The following is a 22,372-nucleotide window of genomic DNA, read 5'->3' as shown; positions in this document are numbered from 1 at the left end:
CCCCTCTTCAAGTTCGACCTGAAGCACTCTAGGAACAACTTACAAATCCAGCACAGTTGTCACAGAAAGTAGGTTTCAGGTAGGTGGTCTCTTGGAAGTTGTGAGGAAAGCCCAGGCCCAGCTTGGAGTAGATGGAGCTGGCTCTCATGAAGTAGGCCGTTATCTCCTCTCTGCTGATGAGGCCTTCCCTGCCAGCGAGCGACAGACCAGGTGTGAGTAGGGTCTGAGGTAGCGAGACTGGCTTCTAGCCTTAGAAACTCACCTTTTTTGTTTTACTTTTTAATTTTTTTTTTTTAAGTTGATTTATTTGAACAATCTCTATACCACACGTGGGGGCACGAACTCACTACCTCAAGGTCAGGAGCTGCACATGCTCCACCGACTGAGCTAGCCAGGCACCCCTCACTTTTGTTTCTATCCTTGCGTGGCAGTACAGCACATAGGACTGAGGATTACTTCCATGAGCCCTCTTAAATAGCGATACATGGACAGCATGTAATAAAGAGGTGACGTGGTAGTATTCACTTCTACAGCGGTGTTATCTGGCCAAAGTAGGTTTTCCTAGAAAATTGAAAGACTTGAAAAAAGAAATGGAAACTGCGTATAGGGAGAGAAATACCTTATGCTGCGGTTTGCCTTTAGACAGTACATGACATATAACTGGAACCCACCAGCCATACCTTTGATTTCACACAGAAAACCAAGAGAGCTTCTGTCAACTTCAGAAAAATAGGCAAGGTATTAATAAATAGTTGTTTCTCATAATCTGTAGCCAGAAGGAAGACTAAAGTTTTTCTTGTTTCTTGTTGACTAAACTGGCAGGTTTATGAAATTTTCAGTTCTGAGGCATTTAACACAGATGTGTTTTTTATTGTCCGTTGTGATCTGAACCAAAACCAGACAGGCATTCATGTGATGCTTGCTCCCTTAGCACCAGGAGCCTCATATTCCATACACAGACCCTCACCTGTCTTTGTCCATCACACAGAAGGAAAAGGGGAAACTGGCGGCAATCTTCTCAAACTCTTCCTGAGAAATGTATCCATCCTGGTCATGATCATAGTTCTTGAAGACCGACTGTGAAAAAAGGAGTTTCTCTGGTGATTACCAAAGCGAAACTGATCGTTTCTCCCTTTAGCCAAATAACAAAAGGTTGAGCATCTGATAAAAGCCTCTCCTCAGCCTGAATGAGAGGACACGGTTCCCTCAGGTCCATTAGTGTACCAATCGTGCCGTCTGCCCGGTGCCTGCGTGCTCCTAGCTCACTGCACAGGGGTGTCCCCTCTGCTCTGCCCCCCTTCCATTGCTTCTGTGAACAGCCCAGCTGCAAGTGCTCCCTGCCCTGTAGTCCTCTACTAATTATTCTGGCATGTACTGGCTCTCACTTTTCTGTTATGCTGGATTGGTCCATAAGGATGAATGTAGACACACCCTCTCCTCAGCAGTTAACTGTGAAGAGAATCAGGAGGGCCAAATTTGCAGTATTAGATTCTCCTTATTATCCTCATTTCTACTCAAACCCTTCTACCACCTCTCTGCCCCCAAATCCATGGCTATGCTCTCCTGCTTGGTCTCTAAGAGGAGACACACCCCCCGGCAACAGGAGGTCAAAGCGTGGTGGCAAAACGTAACCTATGAACTGTCCTGCAGGCACAATATGAGGTGTGCGCGAGGAACAAGTGTCAGGTTTCCCACCTTTGCGTGTCTGCCACCGTGTCCCCCCAGGCCGCATATAGAACTATGCCAGTTTGTATGTGCCTTGCTTCCATCTGCCGGAGCACAGCTGTACTTACATCCACCATCCTCTGGACGTGTTTGCTTATGGTCTTTGGGTCAGGTTTGGGAGATACTCCAGAAGCCCAGTCCACTACTACTGGGGGCTTTGAAGGTGTTAGTGGCTGAAATGAAATATTCAGAGAAATCCCTGTGACTATAAAGCACTACAACCAGCAGCAACTTCCTTTCCCACTACCTGATGGCTGCATCTATGGACAGCCCTCAACTATGTGCCAGGGCCAGGAGCTGAGAGCCGGTAGAACTGAAATCTTGAGCTGTAATCCTGGCTAATAACAACTGTTGTGCTTCATAGCTGACAAAATGCTCCTCACGTATATTATCTCCATCTACAGATAATTTAAACTTACCCATTAGACTTTCTGTCAAACTGTCAGCAAGGCTGGATCATTTAAATTTTCTCTCTGTTCTCTACTTACTGGTTAATAAAGATGTGGATGAGGAGAAAAACAGCTAAAAGGCAGGATAACACAAGGAAAAAAGCCTGAGGCCTGGACAAGCAGAGATGGAATCCATTCCTAAATATTTGAGACTTGACCCAAATGGGGGAAGGTACCCTTTCCATGGAAATGCCTCTAACACCCTGAAAGTGGAACCTGCCAAGTATTTTCAGTGAACAGCTTTCATTAGAGTAGGAGCTAGAACTTGATCTTTTCGGTTGTACAGACAGTATCATGTAGCCACCTGAACAGACAAATTGCATTTCTTATGTGTGGATAACTCTCTCCCCTGAGTACTATCTGGGGACTGGGCAGCTTCCCTGGAGACTGCAGGGGAATTCTGGTCCTTCACAAGGAAAACTGAAATTTTCACCTGCCTGTACGGGAGGTGGGGGGAGACAACCTGTGTAGATCCTTCCGTGCAGCACCAGGACTGCACTGTTGTGAGGACTTGTCAGCACAAGAGGTCAAAAGACCCAGGAGACTGTCCTTTCTGACCCAGATGAATACAGGATGATCTCTAAGGCTTTACTAACTAGTATATACTTATCATCAAAAAATCAGAGAAGAGAAACGAATGATGTGAGGATACTTTATAATAGGAAGGAGATGTCACTATGGCCCGTGACACCATCTCCCTCCTCAGTAAACCACTGACTGACTGCACCTGTCATTTGGATGTGCTTAGGGCATATATTTACAGTTCCTGTATTAGTCTCATCCCTTCAAGTAGACTGCAGGCTCTTTCTGGCCAAGAATTACTTGTACATATGGTGAAGTTTTCTCTGTGCCTAGCACAAGGTTGGGCAAAGTGGAAACACAGTACTTATCACATAAAGATTTGTTCCTTAAGATGATGACCTCAATGAGTAACTTGTAAAGCACCTGTTACATGCAGCAATCTTAGCATAAAAATATGAACAACTCACTGGGGCTCTGTGGTTCCTTGGTTCCCGGGCATAGGACAGCTCATAGATTTCATCTTCAGTGTAGTAGAGATCTAAGGACAACTGCAGATGAAAGCAGAACAGGGTTAACTGCTAGGATGTTGTTTGCCTTTCCCAGGGTTGATGGGTTTCTTTCTTGGTACCTCCTCCTCCTGTTTATTTACTCTTCTAGGCTCTTTGTTTTTAAAATTCGCAAAGCTTAGAGGGCGTAACACTTGGTACTGCAATAAGGCAAACATTACCTCCTCTTATTAAAATGTTTTAAATTTTGGAGAAGTTTCAAGATGTCCTCTTTTAAGATCTGATTTAATATTAAGCCTGTATCTAGAGCTTAGGCAAAAGGCCCTATGTGGTCAGATGGTCCACACCTCACTTGTTCTCTACAACAATCCAGTTTAAATGACAACAGGTATTATAAAATGATATTAAGACTTAATCAATTTCATATAACTAATCTTGTTTGTAACCTAGAGTCTACGGATGGCTTCAAGAGGTCCAGAACTCGTGTCTATTTTTCTGGGAAGTTCATGGTTTTCATCACATGATTTGTGATCCAAGAAAGTTAAGATTTGGTACATCTTTTTAACAGACAATGTCTAAGGCCAAGGCCTGCCAGAGTCATCTGGCCACTTAGCAAAAGGGCTAACATTAGACCCCAGCTGGCTGTGAATCCTGGGGCTCTATCAGAATCATGATGTGAGGGAGGAAGAGGCTGTAACAGTTACTCCATTCTACAAAAATACAGATAAAAAGTTGTATAATTTTGGAACTGAGAAGTTATAAGTTATCCCAGAGAGTAATCTCTGATTTACAGAGGAGAAAACAGATTTAGAGTTACATGCCCACAGTCACACAGTGGTGAGCTACAGAATCATGGTTCTGGAAGGGAGTTTATCTGACCACGCAAGTAGGCTCCTGCACCACCACATGTGTTCACCTATTCTTGACTCGAATGCCTCCATTTTGTTTGCTTTTTTTACTCACTGCCTTACCCTTTTGTAACTGAGAATACACTATCTCTCTTACGAAGCTTTGTATCCTAATTTGTTATCAGCTTCCTTCCTCCCAGAAAGTTGAGGAATGCTTTTGTAGCTGGGGGCAAGAAACAATTCTAGGATTCTGGAGGGCATACTGCTCAGGAGCATAACCTCTGGAGTCCTACCACCTGGGTGTGAACCCAGGTTCTGCTGCTTACTCACGTGTGGTCCTCTGACACGTCATATCCTTATGCCTCAGTATCCATGTCCAAACAACAGAGATGATGGTAGTACCTACTCCATTGTGTTTCATGAGAATGAACTGAGCTAATACTTGGTAAGGCGCAGAGAGTGGTGTGTGGCATACAGACAGCCCTCAGTAATTGCCTCCCGTGTGAGCCTCACCGTCAGCAGGTGCACCAAGTCCTTGTTGGCTTCCAAGGGTGGGGCCACCTCTTGCAGCTGGACCAGTTCGTTGATATGATTATAAAGAGCCAGCAGCTTGTGGACGTTCACCTTCCCATCCTCCAGGTAATCGGGCATGGCCTCGTACAGGGAGATGAGGTCCTTGAGGTGCACCCCCAGGATGGGGATCTTGAACTGGGTGCACTCCCCATAGGCTCGCCGGTAGTTGTCATAGTTTCTACAGGAGGACAGGAGCTCGGTCATCTCCCCCAGAACCTACAAAACAGAAGAGACCCATTCACAGGTGCCCACCAGGCAGGGTGTACTGTCTGCAGAGGCTACCTTGTTTCCTCTCAGCCTCTCCCACTATTTCACCCCATCCCTAATTTGTCAGGCAGGAGGTGATGCGCTAAAAGCTACAGACTGTGACTCCCAGATTAAAAAACGTCTAGCTGATTTCAAATGTCAGAGTGTATTTACACACACAAAGTATGCTTTACTTGATTGTACTATATAACTGGGAAATTTTAAGTGAGGTCTTACTTTTATACTGAAATTTAAACATAAAAATAAAAACCTGAGATAAAAATGAAAACGGTCCAAGAATATACAGCAGAGAGTAAGTGTCCCCCTGACCTCTGTCCCCACGCCATGCAGTTCCCCTCCCTAGTATCCTCTGAATGCTTCCAGAGACGTGTGGAATGTGATGTTGGAAAAGTGCTGACCGTCGCAGGCATGGGGAACAGCTGGGAGCTTCAGTGGTCTATTGCGCATTTGTCTGACTTACGCTGCCCTCTGTGGGCCTTCTCTCAGCGGTTCTCAGAACAGGCCTACGTCAAGGAAGCAGGTGACGTTCCACTCACAGACTGAAATCCTGAACCAGAGACTGAACCAATAGACCAATTTCCAGCAGAAGGCATGTGACAAGGTGAGGCTGAGGCCCTGGGGAGCTCTTCATTAGGGCTTCCGGCCCAGGAAAGGGCAGGTCTGTACAGCATAAAAAGGGAGCAGCCACCTCTGGTGTTCTTGTCAAATACACCTGGTTCAAGGTGGCAGTCTGCAGAACCCCAATCCCCATGCACGATGGCTGGCTTCCTCACAGGCAAAGATGGGAAGTAAAGACCACTAATTATGTTACAGCACAAAATATTTTAAACACTGCTGGTAATTCCTTTAATAAAATTGTGGCCTAAGAAGTACCATTTCTCCTCAGTGAAGAATTTGAGGTTTGAAGTTAGCCTCCCCCATTCACAATGAGCTGGCAAGACAGCCTCTTCCTCACCTCTGAGCCAACAGTGCTCACATGATGAGAGACTAGCAGCAAAAATGAGATAGTTTTGTTCTCCTTAGAAGGTGAAATAAACTACTAGGGGATGAGGGGATACTTGATTTAAGTCTGGCTGCAGACCACCCTGAGGGTCAAGCAGCTACAGACAAGAAAGCACTGCTGTGGAGGGACCCAAGGCTAAGAGGAGCAAGGTGTATCTTGTAAGTGAAACAGCACAAGAGCAGATTAATCTCCATGACTGTCTCCCTCTGTGACTTCTGAGACATGAAGAACCTTTTCAGTGGTTCCACCGAGTTCTGGCAGAACTAGTAGGGAATTGGGAGGTGGGGGTGGGGTGAGAGCAGGGATGATGAATCTGAGACTCCCCAGAAGGAGGCTGAAGACCCGGGAAAAACGGGGCAATGAGACACAGGCACGTCTCCCTAAGAAGAGTCTCTGTCCATGCAGTTTGGGAGGCCTGGGGTTGAGGTTAGTAAGGGGGTCCTCTCCCACAAGATGGAAGTGCTCAAAAGAGCAGTTAATCTGGTCCACACCAGAGCTGCGTTCTTATCTCCAGTGCGTCTTAGTGGCTTGTATTCATCACAACAGCCCTATGCTATAAAGAGCTAAAGTCTATTCTGTAACATCTAAAGAATGTAGAAAAGTGCATAGGACATTTAAGAAAAATACTCCTCAACAAAACACTATCTTTTACAAAGTGGCACCTGAAAAGGTCATTTTCAACTATCCAGGATGTCATTCTCCATGGGATTTGAATAGGTAGGTTTCAAATGTGTTGCTCGCTGTACACGTCTCACATGCAAACTGAACTACAGTCAACTGAAGCACTATTTAGGAAAACATTTTGGAACAAGTTGCTGGAGGAAGAGAGTCAGTATTAAAGACGGTGACTCCGAATATTCACAGGCGTGGAGAGAGACACATTCTTTCAACTGATCAGTTGGAACGTGTAGTAATGCTGAGCCCAGACTGAATCACAGTGACTCTCAGACCTGGGTCGTTCCCATCCTATGGGTTTTCTTGGGGTTTGCCTCCTTGGCAGTTTGCCTAATTGACAAAGGGTGATGTGCTCCGGAAAGGCTCTCTGGGTTGCCTCTTAAGGGGGAAATGTTGATGCTTGTCCCTGGAATGGTACTAAGGGGCCCCGGAGAAGCCAGTAGCACTGACCTTATTGATTTCATGTGGGACGTGCGAACTTGTCTCCTTGAGCCTGGAGATTGAGCTGTGACACAGCCCACCTATCACAGCCATCAATGTATTGAAGTTCTGTAGCTGGTGGAGCTTCTGTGACACAAAAGAGATGAGAGTAGTCAATATACATATCAGTTACATGCCTCTCAATTCTGCAAGTCTTCCTAATACCAAAGCCTAGCAATGAGGTGTTGCAGTTGTCGGACCACTTTCCCCCTTAGGCTTAATTTCAGACCAAAGGTCCCAAATTTAGCGCAGTGTCACATCTTCCTTTGTTGCACTGGATCTGCGGACCATCCTCTACATCAGTGGTTTCTAAGAACCGCCCAAAGTACTTGTTTAACCCAAAGATTTCTGGATCCAAGCACAGCTATTTGGATTCCTGGGATCTACGGCTGACCTTAGGGATAAACATTTAGGTAATATCAGAGTAGGTGGGCCATGTACTGACTTTGAGAAGCACTGGTCTTGACCACCTAGAGCTAATATTTTATATCCTTGATCCTAAATAACCAGACTTGTATTTTTAAGGACAAAGACTGTATTTTCTGTGCAATGTCAGTGTCTATGCAAGACAGTAACTGGGAAAGGAGGTAGAATCTCCGGAATTTCAATTATGTGTTCGTACTACCTTGTTTTCCTCTTATCAAATGCTTAAACTCTGCCTTCAGACATTAAACGCAGCCATTCGACACGATATGGGCTCAAAGACCTAAGAACTGAGGTGGTCCAGCTCCAGGAAATCCTGGAAAATTTCCCTTTGCTGTGAGGGCCAGACTGGGGGCAACAATACAGGCTGATAAGCATCTTCTGAAATCAGATGTTAAAAGATCTAAACAGATCTAAAACTGTATCCTGATCCCTGAGATAGTATGTATGGTCCTCACCATACTGCCCTTATGTGGGAAAGAGACAATTATCATATCTAAATCTGGGAACAGTTCAAGGCACATAAACTCCACCATGCTTTAGGAGAGGAAAGCAGCCCTAATTGATAGACTAGGTTGGAGGAAAGAGGGGATACTTTAGCTCATTGCCCAAGCCAAAATTCTTAACTCTAATCACTCACCTGAGCCACCTGGATGAACTTGATGAAGACTTCTGCCCGGAGCTGCGGGGTGGGGCGGCTGAGAACCATCAGCTGTACCCACTGGGAGATGCCGTTACACAGGGCAATGGACCGCTCCATGGTGGGGTTCTCCTTCACACAACTGTTCACAAGGTAATTCTGATAATCGGAGAACTGGGGAAAAAGAAATCCATCAGGACTGCCTCTGGTATTCTGGGAGATCCGAGGGGCACATCACCTCTGCTCAGTTGATTCTACGGGACAGGGGAGCTCTCGTCTTCTCCTTGCATGTCTTCCACTTGGCTGATGAGAATGGTGGGAAGGAAATGTTTCTTACTCTACCCACAGCATGGCCTCTCTCCATCAAAAGTCATCAGGCATAAGTGGATGTGTACACACACTAGTTAACCCAAATACTGTATTTGAGTAGCTACTGATTGTGTCCCTTCTAAATTCTAAAGAATATAGAACAGAAATCTCAGTATAGACAGTCCCTGCCTAGAATGGTTTGATTTAGGATTTTTTTTTTTTTTATTGTACAATGTTGCAAAAGCCATATGCATTCGCAAGAAACCATACTTTGAATTTTGAATCTGGACCTTTTCCCAGACTAGCCATATGCAGTACAAAACTTGTGATGCTGGGCAGCGAGCTGCAGCTCCCAGGCAGCCGTGTGATCAGGAGGGTAAACAACTGATCTGCTTACAACCATCTGTACTCATAACCAGTGTTTTCTACTTTCAGTATTCAATAAACTACAGCAGATATTCAACATTTTATTACAAATAGGCTTTGCATCAGATTTTGCCCAAGTGTAGGCTAATGTAAGTGTTCCAAGTACATTTAAGGTAGGCTAGGCCGAGCTATGATGCTGACAGCTTAGATGTATTACATGCATTTCGAGGTAACGATATTTTCAACTTGAGTAAGATCTGTACTAGTTCCAACTCTGTTGCTGAAATTAAGGGGACGAGCAGATAATCCCCTCACAAAAATCTTTTTCTGTCTCCCCTGCACCCCCAACTGTTTCTTAACTTAAAAATGGGATAATAGGGGTGCCTGGTGGCTCAGTTGGTTGAGCGTCTGACTTCGGCTCAGGTCATGATCTCAGTTTGTGAGTGTGAGCCCTGCATTACACTCTCTGCTGTCAGCACAGAGCCTGCTTCGGATCCTCTCCCTCTCTCTCTGCCCCTTCCCTGCTCATGCTCTCATTCCCTCTCAAAAATAAACAACCATCTTAAAAAGATGGGAGAATAAAATCTGGCCTATCCAGGTCACGGAATTGTTAATGAACACAACAATGTGTGAAAGCTCTTTACCTTTTCAGAGCGCTGCACACGTGAGGTGCTACTGACAGGGTAATTATTAACCTCATGCTGAAACAAACCTGTTTGGATTTCCTTCAACTCACCAGCTCAGGCAGAGGCCACATGAGTGGGGTACATGAAACCTGCTTAGCTATTACAACATAGTGACCACAGTTTTCCAAGTGGACAAAGGTACTGACTATGGCTGACGGTGAACAGCTTATGTGAAACTGGAAATGTGTCAGGAGATCGCTGTCTAAGCAATGATTGCAGCTATCTTGTCCCTATCGCAAACCATCCTCTGTTCAGATAGTATGACCACGAGGGACGAGTCGTCTACTCTGCTCTAGCAGGCCTGTGGAAGCTTTTGGTGCGGTTTCCCAGGGATGTTGAGCTCTCTGCTTCTGAACTCCCCTTTGAAATCAGATGTGACACGGTTTAGCCAGGAGAACATTGGGTGCAAGTGATGGGGCTTTTGAGGGAAAGATATAAGAGCCAGTGAATGATGTGCCGCGTTGCCTTTCCAATGGCACAGAGATGGCAGAAATTCGTGTCAAGATGAAGCCTCCTACTTCTGGGTCCCTGAGTGACTGGGATCCACAGAGGCCCTGCTGACCCACATTAGCCTTCTACTGTCAGTAAAAAATAAACTTGCCTTGTTAAACCACTGAGATTGGGCGGGGTGGGGGCGGGGGGGTTGTTACTTCAGTAGACGAACCGTAGTCCTGCCTGACTTGTAAGCAATACACTTATGAGAAAAACTCATAACCTAAACCAAATACATGCAAATTAGCTGAGCCCCATTTTGCTGTGCTGTGATTGCTGATGGGTGGAAAAATAAGAGCAGACCAAAAGTACTCAAGATGGACACATAAGTTGGGGCACCCAGGTGGCTCAGTCAGTTAAGCGTCTGACTCTCGGTTTTGGCTCAGGTCATGATATCAGGGTTTGTGAGTTTGAGTCCCACGCAGTGCTCTGCGCTGAGAGCTGTGGGGCCTGCGTAGGATTCTCTCTCTCTCTCTGCCCTTCCCCCATGGGCTCCCCCTCCCCCTTTCTAAATCAATCAATCAATCCATGAAAGAACAAAAGAGGGACACATAAGCAATCTTACTGGTTCTGAGACAAAGTTCCCATGACTCATTCCAGTGAATACATTCATATACCCTTCTCTCTATAACACTGAATCCACTTGTTTTTAAATATAAGTAGTACTGTCATAAGTACTATAATAAGCAGGAAGTAGCAAATGACAGTTCATAGCAGAGAGAAATTTCCCTCCACCTCTATGTTGGAGGGACACTACTGTTTGGGAAAACTGCTTAGAACTGTGTAGGTAAAACAAAATACCCCAAGTCCTCTTCTGTGAAGGCATCATGCCACCCCGAAGAAATAAAAATTTAAACTGATGTTTTCATTTGCAAATAGAATGTGGTCCCAACTCGGGCAGAGCACTAGCTCAGAGTCCTAGTTCAACAGCAGTTTCTTCCGCTTCTGCCCGTCTGAGCACTGGCGTCGTGCAGACATCCCAGAGACCTGCTGGAGCCACCGCGCCAGCTGGGGCCTGGCACAGCTCAGATTCCCCGTGTGATAAATGGCTCTTTTCAGTGTCCCTCCCTGTGACACGGGAGGCACTGCCAAATAGAAACTCCCCGGGAGGAGCTTCCCAGTCAGGGCCTGTGGTTCTGTCGGGGTGGGGGGCGGGGGTTGGTTTGCCAGTGAATCAGTGCTTGGAGGCTTGTCTCCACATGGGAGTTGGGGGGCTGGCTGAATGGCCCCTCGGCTGTGTGTAAACGGGACGATGTCAACAGCATGGGAGAAAAGATGAAATAACTCTGTAACCTGGTTTGTAGTTCTCCTTCCAGACACAAGCAGGCTCAATAAGTTGGCGCTGAGTGACAAAGAGTCATGCGGCCCCAGCCCTGGTCTAACAGGCCGAGTGACCTTGTTTAGGCCACTTTCTGAGCAGCCCGTCCCCTCATCTGGGGAACACAGGTCATTCTAAGAAACGCATCTGGCAACTAGGTAGTCTGTATTTTTAGAGCAAAGTTGAAGACTGTCTTTTGGCAGGGGTGGACACAGAGTGGACGACAGGTGTCATTTCTCAGGAAAGCATACTGGCCAGCGAGGGTCTGTTGGCATCTGACATGCCGACAAGTTCTCTTGTACAGAACCAGCATTCTTTGGTATCACATAGGGAGTTTTAAGGAGCAAGGTTTGGGTCAGCATGGTTTATCTCTAGAATCATGGGTGACTGCTGGGCCCTGTCAGCACTCTGTCAAGAACTCGCCTATATTCTGGGCTAGAAAATTAGTATATACTTTATTTCAGGATTTCCCAGAGCTATTCAAAGCCTATCCTAGAATCAAACTCTGTAAGGACATATCCTCATTTTTTTTTTTTTTTTAAGGAAAATTTAAAGTGGTATCCACTTATTATCCCACAAATAGTTGCACGGGTTTTTTTTTGTATGGATATACAAGCTTTACAGCATACACAATTATCCTATATAATGTCCCACTGCTGTAAGTGTAGTTCAAATAAACATATTTCCATGCAAAAAAAAAAATAAAAATAAAAAAATAAAAAAAATAAAAATCTGGAAGCCTAATGGTTATCAAGGGTAAGGTGTGTGTGTGTGTACGTGTGCGTGTGTATACTTGTCTATGTATGCGTGCAGGGTGTCACCTGTGCCCACAGAACTCTCACCTGAGTGAGTGGTGGGATGGCATGGAGGACAGGAGTTGAGGAACACAGCAGAGAAACAAAGAAATTTCTAGTGTACTCGTTTTCCAGACTCTACAAAGTCTGATGGGAAAGCCTGAGCTTTGGAGGGGTGGAGGGACTCCAGGGTTACATGGCAGATGAGCTGCTGAATTGCTCTGCTTATTTTCTGAAACAGCACAGGGAAGTTTTCCTCCCGCCCCTTGGGTACATACGGATATCCTCCGGAAGGACTTGAACTCAAGGTACGTGAGGTGCTCGGATAACTCTTCTGGTTCCAGGTGGTCAAAGAGCAGGGAGACTTTACGCTTCTTGCTGGTGTTCGATTTTATCCTTTGAGTCAGTTTCCTGGACCAGTCACGGGCATTGCTTTTGGGGGCAAACATGAAAGGGAGAAGATGGGGAAAAAGAGTAAGTCAGAATTATTTTTTAATTCGAGTAAATCTACAAGAATATACAAAGCACCGTTAGCGAACTGTCTTCGACCAAAACAAAGCATTAATACTTTTCTCAAATCAACTTTTTTTTCTAGGGCATCAACAAGGAAAGCCTTGCTTGTTTTCAACAAACCTTCTGAACATGTCAAGGGGAACTGGGTAGAATGTGTCTACTTTAAGGCCGTGGGAAAGACAGTCTCGGGCATTGGTCACAGTTTCCTGGCCTTTCATCCTTGCTTTCCTTTGTGCCCTGGCATGTCTGCTGTCTCCATGCCCTCCATGTATCCCTTCGTTCTCCTGATGGTGATGGGGACTCTCTCTTTGGGTTGGAGATCTCAGCTTTGGTGCCAGGAGAGCGCAGAGAACCACAGAGATGAGAAGCTGTGCTTCAGGGAATCGTGCACAAATGTGTGGTCACTCTGAGCAGACTTGTGGCATTTCCCTCAGATATTCCCAGCCACTGCAATGACCAAGGAAGCCTACCTAACCCTAGAGTGCCCCCCCAATCCCTACATTTTCTTGTAATTCTTATAATTTCTTATAATCGATCGGTGTGTTTCAATTTCCCTAAGTTAGCAGAAGGAAGCAGCCATATTTTGAGAGGCAGCAGGGTGAACATCTGTGTTTCCCAAACTGGTATTTAGGAGCACCCTGTCTCTTGACAAAGGGTTCTGTGCTCAAATGAGTCTGGGAAATGCTACAGATTCTGTAGCCCCGTTGGCTAATGAACACTTTACAGGGTGAGATGTGCTGCAAAAGGGAAGCTTCACTCACTACCTCTCAAGCAGATCTAGTCAGGCACTATCCTACTGACTACTTCCCAAAGAACTTACTGTGGGAAATCCTGGTAGAAAAAAGCCAGCTAGGTACATACTGGGACGAAGACACTGGGGTGTGAGAACTGCCCTGTGCCCCAGGTTCTATAACTTTAAAAAGAGAACACTGTTACTTTGAAATTTTATTTTATATTAAAAATTTTTGTTTTTAAGTTTTTTAAAAATTTATTTATTTTTGAGAGAGAGAGTGTGTGAGTGGGGCAGGGGCAGAGAGGGAGACAGAGGGTCTGAAGCAGTCTCTGCACTGACAGCACAGAGCCCAGCGTGGGGCTCGAACCCAGGAACTGTGAGATCATGACCTGAGCCGAAGTCTGACACTTAACCGACTGAGCCACCAAGGCACCACTCTGTGAAATTTTATCTTTCAAGTTGTAAATTCTAAGCAGAGAAGTACAGAGAATCCAAACTGGCATACAGAAAAATATTTGGGGCTGTGAAATGTGATTCTGAAGTCATTTCTGTGTGGCTATGGGACAGCACATTGCCAGGGCTGTCACAGTCCTGCTTCGGCTCTGCCACTAACTGTGTGACCCCAAATGACCTTGCCAAGCCTCCATTTCCTGGGGTGTTGGATGAAATGATCTCCAGAATATGCTTCAATCCTAGAAGTCTATATTCCAGGGATGTGTATTATTCCAAAACAAAGTGGCCATACTGAGAAAACCTTAGCACGCAGTGTGTGTGTGCATGGTCCTCTCCCTGACTTAGGAAAGGCTCTCCTGCTTCCAGAGTGGGCCAGTCTCATAGATAGGAAATCCAAGGTATGATCTGAAATATTCCTGTGAGCCTTCCCATCTCTGCAAGTCTAAGCGTCTGTCGTGGACACCCATACAGGTTAGAAACCCTCAATGCATTTTTGCACCGCCCCTTCCTCACTGACAAGGGCCCACACCTGAGGCATGTGCTGCTGAGGAAGCTTAGGCAGGTGCTTTCAGTTTCTCAGGACCTGGGTGCATTTTAGTCAGTACCTTGCTACCTGATTTCTTTTCCACTGGGACTTTTTTTTTCTTCTGCTCTTGGATATTAGTCACTTATATAGCTTTATCTGCTTTCCTATTAAATGTCAGTCTTTTCACTTTTCAGCCGATCAGATGCAATCTGAGCCTGTGTGAGGGGCTTCTCCGAGTGGGCCAAGAGCAGCTGTCAGAGGCGGCACAGAAGGGGGGGTGGTTTGGAAAGGCGAGCCCGAACCCGGACACTCACATCTGGGTCGTGTCAATCAGACGGCGGTGTAGCTCCTCCCCGTTGGCCTTCACCAGTTCCTGGAACTCCTCCATGGTGTGTGTCAAGCTGGCATCCATTTTAAACATGATCCAGAATTCTGTTATCCAGTACCTAAAAGGTGGGAGTTAAAAAAAAAAAAAAAAAAAAAAACAATCCAAAACTGCAGCCGAGGACTCGTGCTTTGGTGGGTTCTTCCCCATGAAGAGGAATGAGGAAGACACAGAGGCTGGCCTGTCCTTCTACATGCCTGGGAACACAGAATATATATTCTATATACAGAATATGAGGGGGTGGGGGATGGGAAGAAAACCACCTGCTGGCAGTCCTCTGCCCCTGCACACCGGCATGCTGTGATAGGAGGGGCGAGTCATAACAGAAAAAGCCATGACAAAGATTTAGGCACAAGCATGTGTATCACAGATAATTAGAAGGAGCACAGCTACAGACAGACCAAATGTCCAAAGACAGGGTAGTGCACATGTAAGTTACACTCTATCAGATCTCACAATATTATATGGCCATTAAAAATACTGTCTACAAAAAGTTTTTAATGACAGAAGAAGATTCCTATGATATGAAGTCAAGTGAAAAATATAGGACACAAAATTCTATATGTATTTTGATCTCAGCTATGTTAAAAAAAATCTGCTTAGAAAAAGGACAGAGGAAATATCCCAAAATGTGGGGTGGGATATGAATAACTATTACTAAAGTTACCCTCTCTTCTGTATTTTCAAAATGCTCTAATATGACCTGTGTTACTTTTATAATTAGGAATAAAAATGAAAAAGAGAAGAGATCCTTCCTTATCTCTGTATCTCTCCCTACTGCCATTTGATATCAAAATGCTATCAGACTGAAGAAAAGGCTGGTATGAAATAGTAAAGCTCAGCCATGCTAGAAAAACACTGCTCCAATAAGGGATCTCCAGCACGCAGCACTGCCCTTTCCAGTCTCCCAGAGGTGATGTATGGACAGGACAGGATAGGTGGGGAGCACAAGGAAAAAACTAACACCCCTTGCTTCAGTCTTTCATTTCCGCCCGCTCCACAAGTCCGAACTGCACCCACAAACATTACCTTACAAAATAGCAGATCTTCAGGCAAAGCCCTGGCGAATTCTTTGCCAAGGCATCCTTATAGGTAGGGCTGTGGTTAAGGGAAATAAAAGCCTCTGTTACAGAAACCAAACAACTTCTTATCTGTGGAAGTATTTGCTAAAACTACCCCCCTCCCAGATGTTTTCTTCTCTTTCTGGCCATAGGATAAAAACCAACTTGATGTGTGCAGCTGTCTGCATATTATCACCTTGGAAGGGTGACAGTGGTGACCTTCCATGTAGCCCACACTGAAATGGCTTGTGGAAAGAAGGAGAAGTCCTTTGCAGAAGGAAAAGTGGGAAGCCAACAGCATGGAAAGGTCCCAGCACAAGTGGCCTCTATGAAGTGAAGGGGCAAAAGGCCTCCTGCCCATGCCCAAGAGATGAGGACTCCCACTGAAACAACTTAAAAAGAGGAGCCCCTCTCTTTTAAAGTGATTCCAGTAATGGATAAACAATTTGTGCTCTAAGTTAGAAGGGGAATGAATATTCAGATATATTGTCATGATAATTAAAAGCAGTAATGTGAAAAATGGTAACATATGCGCCTAAGGGGCTCAGTAGATGGACCTCGTAAGTTGTGATGGCAAGTCAGACAAAGCCATGTGAACAATCCAAAATACAATCATTGATCACGTTTAAGGATCCATGGCATTCGGAATATTCCATGAGAAGGGTGCCATCCTAAGAATATCAAAGAATAGTAAGATCCCATTAAGTTTGCAGGTCTTTAGAAATACATGGGAAGAATATTTCTTTTATGAGCCAAAGAAATGCAAAATCCAATCCAATGGTGAACCTAGGTGGATCTACCATGTTTGGTCGACAGACTGAGGAATCAGGCTGGTATGTGCACTGTGCGCCCCCGCAAGGCGATGCCTTCTTTCCCTGTTAAAAACTGTGCCACCATAACTGCAATACAGGGTTCGGTGATTCCCAGGCCCTACTGGGAATGCAGTAGGAGTAGTCCAGTGAGGAGGCCAGTGAGTAAGATGGCAGAGATCTCAATGGGACGGAGTGGTCTTCCTTCAGTGGGAATGTGTATCCTAAACCTCTGAAAAACTCACACGTAAATACAGAAAAGGGAAAGTCCACATCTTAGGATTAGTATTTTTTGATTAGGAAGGAATCTGAGCATTTGGGGATTTTGTCTCCCTATAATATTTTAGAGCATATTAGAACGATAGTCTTGAAACTTTGATTTGGAATGTATAATTAAGTGCTTTAGACTTGTGCTTTTAAACTGAAATCTTACTAAGTTTAATCATAGTTTTGGAACTTCTAAAATAATGGTAACTGTTTATAACTTCAATGTACTATTATAAAAACCATTTAGAATTCAGGAAGGCATCTTAAGTATTTAAAAATAATCCAAAATTTAAAATTCATAATTGTAGTTTAAAACCATTGGAAGTACTTAATTACCATTATTCAAATTAACCAAACATTTTTCAAGGTCCCTTAAAAATGCTTGGTGAAACATGTTAGGCTTATAGAAAGAATAATATTTGCAAGCTAAACCTGAATCCCTAAAGAAGAGCTATGGTTGTAAAATTTGTACTTTTAACAAAATGACTTGAATTTAAAAACTAAATTTTAATAGATTCACTGCCTATAAAATCTGTCTCCAGAAGCACCAAAACAAAAACAAAACACAAAAACCCACGTGCATAACAACATGGACAATAAAAATAAAAACCCCAGGAAACCAGCAAACTGCATGCAATAAAAGGCTTTGATGACTGCCTTTCTTTGGGCATAAAAGAGTGAACCAGAATGACTTTACATTTCTTATGCTGCACTGCTGAGGAAATGTCTGCCTTCAGTGCCAAGAGATTCAAGCACAAGGCACATTCCAGATCAATAGGTCTCAGGTTCTATACTTCTATTACTTGATGTACTTCTCGAAATTTTTGTCTTCCTTTCTAATGGGGAAGGCAGAGAAAACATACTTCTCCTTTAAAACAACCAAGTAGATCTATAAATCAACATGGTGCCCTTTACTATGGACTTTTCTTCCTCCCAGTCACTCCCTGTCCTTCCCTCCCTTTGACCATCCATCCCTGTGAACGAGGGCCGAGGGCGGGGCAGAACCTGTGTGAACCGGTCAGTGTGCATGCGGGTGCTCCGCATGCAGAGGGCAGGCAGGCAGGGCCCCCATCTTAAGGGCAGAACCTCCCCGCTCATCAGAGCCCCTAAACCATAGCGAAGGCAGCCCTGAAGTGAGGCAGAGCACCCGCTTTCTCCCTTTGGGAGAGAAGGGGAACACCCAGTATATGCAGGCCAGTAAAAGAGGCTCAGGGGTCTGTCTGCCTTGCAAGGCTTAAGGTCATTGTTTGCTGGAAGCTTCAGGCTCCACGCATTTTCCTTCTCTTCACAGCTGGTACCAGGACTATGAAGTACAGTACAGTTCTGACTGTACTTTTCAGGCATTTGAGCCATTCAAAGCATGTTTCAAAATCCCAATCTTTTTTTTTTTTTTAACAGTGAAAAATCAGGAAACAACAGGAAACCCTTAGCTTATTTAACTAATAATTCTATTACTCCCAGGTCAGAAAACAGAGACAGACACATGAAGAGAAAATCATTCTGCCTCCAGTGTTTAACCTGGGTTTCAATGGTAGGCAGTCTTATTTCATATTCCCTTCTTAGAATCTCTTTCACCACCCCAGACCTGAGCAAAGCTTGAGTTTTTCACCTAAAAGTCCCAATATAGAAAGAGTATCCAATGTTTTTCCATGAATGGTAAGGCAACATTTGTTGTATCCAATCATGAGATGGTCCCTGAGCTAAGTTCTAGAGAAACAAAGATAAATAAGCTTTGGTTCCTGATGTCGATGGACACACAGATTAGTAGAGGAGACATGTAAGTGGATAAGTTACAGCATATATATTTTTAATATATGTTAAAAATTTATATATTTTTCTTAAGTTGACTTGTAATCAAATTAATTTTTAGTACCTTTGCAACTTCCTATATTACTAACACAAATCAAACAGCAGCTAGACGCAAAGTTTCAGCAATCGACTTGAAACAGTCATCTATAAAGATCAGAGCACATATGTATCACACTGGCAAAACTCAGACAGAAGTCTTGGTAGGTCAATTTACTTAGCTAACAGAATAGAAATACCTCACACTTTTTGCAGTCACGGATGGAAAGCTTTTCAAGGCAGGTTACATCCGGACCAGAGAGGTGAGACACAATGACTTTAGCAATACAAAACTAAAGTCACAGGAATTAGATTTTCAAAGCATTATTTAAAAACACTAGATGTATCTTTAAAAGGGAGGGGTGTGTGGAGGCCTGAAAAGGTCAGGAAAGACTTCACAGAAGGATCCTGAAAGAGTCTGCTTGCTAGGCAATGAGGGAGGCAAAGGCATCCCAGGCACAGGTGTACTGAGCAGTTCCAGGTCGGGAAGAAAGGGCTTCTGGGAGAGCTGCAGGGTGGAGCTGAACGGACACCCCGACTCAGACTGTGGAGGCCTTGTCCTGGCAGCTGAGGAGTGGGGCGTTACCCGTGCAGCCTACAGGGGCTCTGGAGCAACGGGCTTATGTGACGTGCTTCTCCGGAAAGTAACGTCCAAGGTGGCTTGTGAACTGGCACGTGGGGGAGAACAGCAGTCCCAGAGAGGGGCCTAGGAGAGAAGATGGAGGCCCACATGAAGCCCTGAGTGGCGGGGGGGGGGGGGAGGGGGGGCGGGGCAGGGGGAGAGAAGAAAACAGCTAAGAGTCATTTCTGAAGGAGAAGCCCTGGGACTGAGTAGTGGACTCTGTAGGAGGTGAAAGGCAGGGAGGAGTCAAGTGTGCTTCTGAGGTTTCTGGTTGGGGCGATTGGATGGGCGATGACACCATGCACTGAAACTGAAACTGAAACTGAAACTGAAACTGCAGGTGTCAGAGCAGAATTAATGGGCAGTAGTTGGAGATGAAGCTGGTGAGAAAACGAATTAAGGCTTGAGCATATTAAGATCCAAGTGTTGGCAGGACAAATTAGTCCAGATATTTTTTACAAAATGGCTTGGGTTAAAGAAATATAGATTTGAAAGTCCATGGCACCAAAGGATGGAGGTGGAGAGCCTGGTGGGGAATCACCCAGGAAGGAGGTAGAGTGAGAAGTAAACCAGGACACTGTCCCCTTATTTAAGATGTGCTCAGAGAAGGTGCCAGATGGGAAGTCAGAGGAGGGGCGGCTCAGGAAGGAGGAGAGCCAGGGGGCACCGCCTGGGAGCCCTGCGGGAAAGGGTTTGGAGAAGCAGGAGATTGTCCACAAAGCCCGGAGTAAGCAAGGACAGAAAAGAGCCCCTGGCCTTAGCCACCAGGAGGCCACTGGTGCCACCAGGAGGCCACTGGTGACATCAGAGGAAAGTCTGAGCACGGGCGGGGGCCCAGGCTCAGTTAAGGAGTGAGTGGGAGTTGAGAGATTGGAGATAGTGAGTGCAGACTATTTTAAGACATTTGTGCATCAAATTTCTAACCCTAACAATGGAACAGAGGGAAGGCAGGGCTGAGAAGTTTATTTTTAGGTTGGGGAGACTTGAATGCTTAGGCTAAGGGGCAGGTGCCATTGAGGAGGCAGAGGTGAAAGTGGAGGAAAGGGACAGGGGTGAGGGGTCAAACCTTTGGGGGGTGGGAGAGACCAGGGGGAGGGGAGAGGGTCTGCCCACCATGGGGACAGCCAGGGGCACAATTGAGTCCCTAGACCAACAAGTGTTTCACTGAGGAGTTTTTAATCACTGATACTGTTTAGAACTGTTGGTACGTGGAGTTAACAAAAAGTCAGAAGACTGTGAGTCAGCTTTATGACGGTTTAAAAATTCTCTGCAGACCAGACACCCACTTACGACCTGCACCTCTTATTACAGAGACCCCTCCCAATGCTCTTCCCTTGGAATGCTGCTGGAAACATCTCCTTTGATCTGAAACGTAAAGATTTATAAGTAGGGTTATAGAAGAGATTCAGTCTCTTCTGGTGGCTTTTACCTTCTGGTGTGCCATGAGATGAAATGGGAGGGGGGTCAGGGGAGGGGTAAAGGATCAGAAGAGCCACCACTCGTGACTCAGTGCCAGGGACCCGGGCTTCAGGTGCTCAACGGTCTCACCCCAACTACAGCCACAGCTTACACTGTGCTCCGCGAGCAGGAGAGGGCAGGCTCCTTCTCCACCCTACTCACTTTGCACCCCGTAAGACAGTTAAAATCCAGCCAGGTTTGCTGGGCTGAGAGCCATCTCTGCCTGAAGCAGAAGCACCAGCAGACTCCAGCTACTGGGGTGTCGTGCAGCTCTTTCCAGAACCTGGGGAAAATTGAGGAATTGGACAGGAAAGCCAGTTTCTCATCTGAGTTATGACTGCACCCCCCCGTCAGTTTGCACAGGATGAACAGGGATTCTTACTAACCTATAGGACATGTATTTTTACTAGCCAGACATGCTGAAGACCACTGTGTTTGCCCATTGCTTTGACTACTTGCCAGAGAAATCAGCATTGCTAACACGGCCCCACCCAACAGAAGTGACACATACGTGTGCATGTGCACGCGGACACCCAAGACACACAGACAAACCCCATACCTCTCAAAGGACATTTGGACCCATTTACCACTCAGGGTTATTCCAAACCAATCAACATGAAAGCAAATTTCGAATCTCAAGATTTGAAATACTTTTGAATGAATCCCGCTTGGGGACCATCAGCTACTGTGCTAAAGGATATAGGGTGACAACTTTCTGGAGCAGTTCAGCAGAGGAAATGATAATTCGGTGCATGGCCAGCATGACTTGCAACAGTTGGTTACTTCGACACAGGTTTCCATCTGCATCTGAAAGCATAAAGAGCAGCATCTGAGCAAGGCCCCCGTGAGAAATGAGTCCCCTGCGGGACACGTGACAACCCTCCGTCACTTGAAGGTGGACGGCCAGAGAGGGGGTGCTCCACACAGTGCTCTTCTCCCCTGTCTTGAGCACTGCACACCCCTCCCTTCTCTGCTTCTTACCCTTCTGCTGCATTCCCCGCTTCCCAAATTGTCCATTTTGATGTTCTTTAACCACCCCACCCGAAAGATGGGAGAATTTTGGGAAAGGGATAAAATTTGCACTGTATCCTTGAGCCTCTGTTGGAAGCAGAAGCAGATACAAGTTTTGTGGGGCCTAAAGTGCATATAATGGGGGGGGGGCTTTCTAGGGTCAGAGTGAAAAAACACAGTCTTAACAGATTACAGTTAAACATACTACTTTTGTAAAATTGACAAGAACACACGATGGCAAGAATATACGACTGTGGCTCTCCCATGGCCTTGGAAGGTATTCACGCCAGTGAGGGGCCCTGAACAAGCTTTCCTAGTTTCAGAGCAATATGCCTCTGGATGAAAATAAAGGAGGAAGACTATGGACAAACATTACATTTGGAGATTTATGGGTGGGTTACAAGTATCCATGATGGTTCACTTCAAAGATCATGGCTAGCTAGGTTTTCCAAGTCTCAGCAGGAACCAAATAACGAGATGCATTCTATACATGGCATTGGGTGTAAATACTCCCCTTGGAGTGGTTTTCAAAATCTTTTCAACAGCTGTGGCCTGAAGTATTGGTTATTTGCGGCCAGATCTATTCTCTGTCCTTCACCATGGATTGCATAAC

General features: G+C 45.3%; 1 protein-coding gene across 2 annotated transcripts in view; it reads right to left on the bottom strand.

The window, feature by feature from the left end:
* Positions 1-22,372, bottom strand: part of RASGRP1 (RAS guanyl releasing protein 1) — a 78,343-nt gene that overhangs the window by 12,811 nt on the left and 43,160 nt on the right. For both annotated transcript variants that reach the window (XM_081795885.1, XM_060618985.3), the window contains exons 3-13: positions 21,450-21,555; positions 15,716-15,778; positions 14,616-14,747; positions 12,355-12,508; positions 8,112-8,285; positions 7,019-7,135; positions 4,564-4,839; positions 3,164-3,244; positions 1,794-1,898; positions 968-1,077; positions 44-188 (exon numbers count right to left, since the gene is read on the bottom strand). In XM_081795885.1, coding sequence (XP_081652011.1) covers positions 44-188; positions 968-1,077; positions 1,794-1,898; positions 3,164-3,244; positions 4,564-4,839; positions 7,019-7,135; positions 8,112-8,285; positions 12,355-12,508; positions 14,616-14,747; positions 15,716-15,778; positions 21,450-21,555 — 1,463 coding nt within the window. The remainder of the gene's footprint in view (positions 1-43; positions 189-967; positions 1,078-1,793; positions 1,899-3,163; positions 3,245-4,563; positions 4,840-7,018; positions 7,136-8,111; positions 8,286-12,354; positions 12,509-14,615; positions 14,748-15,715; positions 15,779-21,449; positions 21,556-22,372) is intronic.

This window comes from Panthera onca, chromosome B3 (genome assembly GCF_046562875.1).
Source record: "Panthera onca isolate mPanOnc1 chromosome B3, mPanOnc1 haplotype 2, whole genome shotgun sequence".
Classification (NCBI taxonomy): Eukaryota; Metazoa; Chordata; class Mammalia; order Carnivora; family Felidae; genus Panthera; species Panthera onca.
Note: the sequence above shows the minus strand (reverse complement) of the source record. Positions and strands in the feature narration are given on the sequence as shown.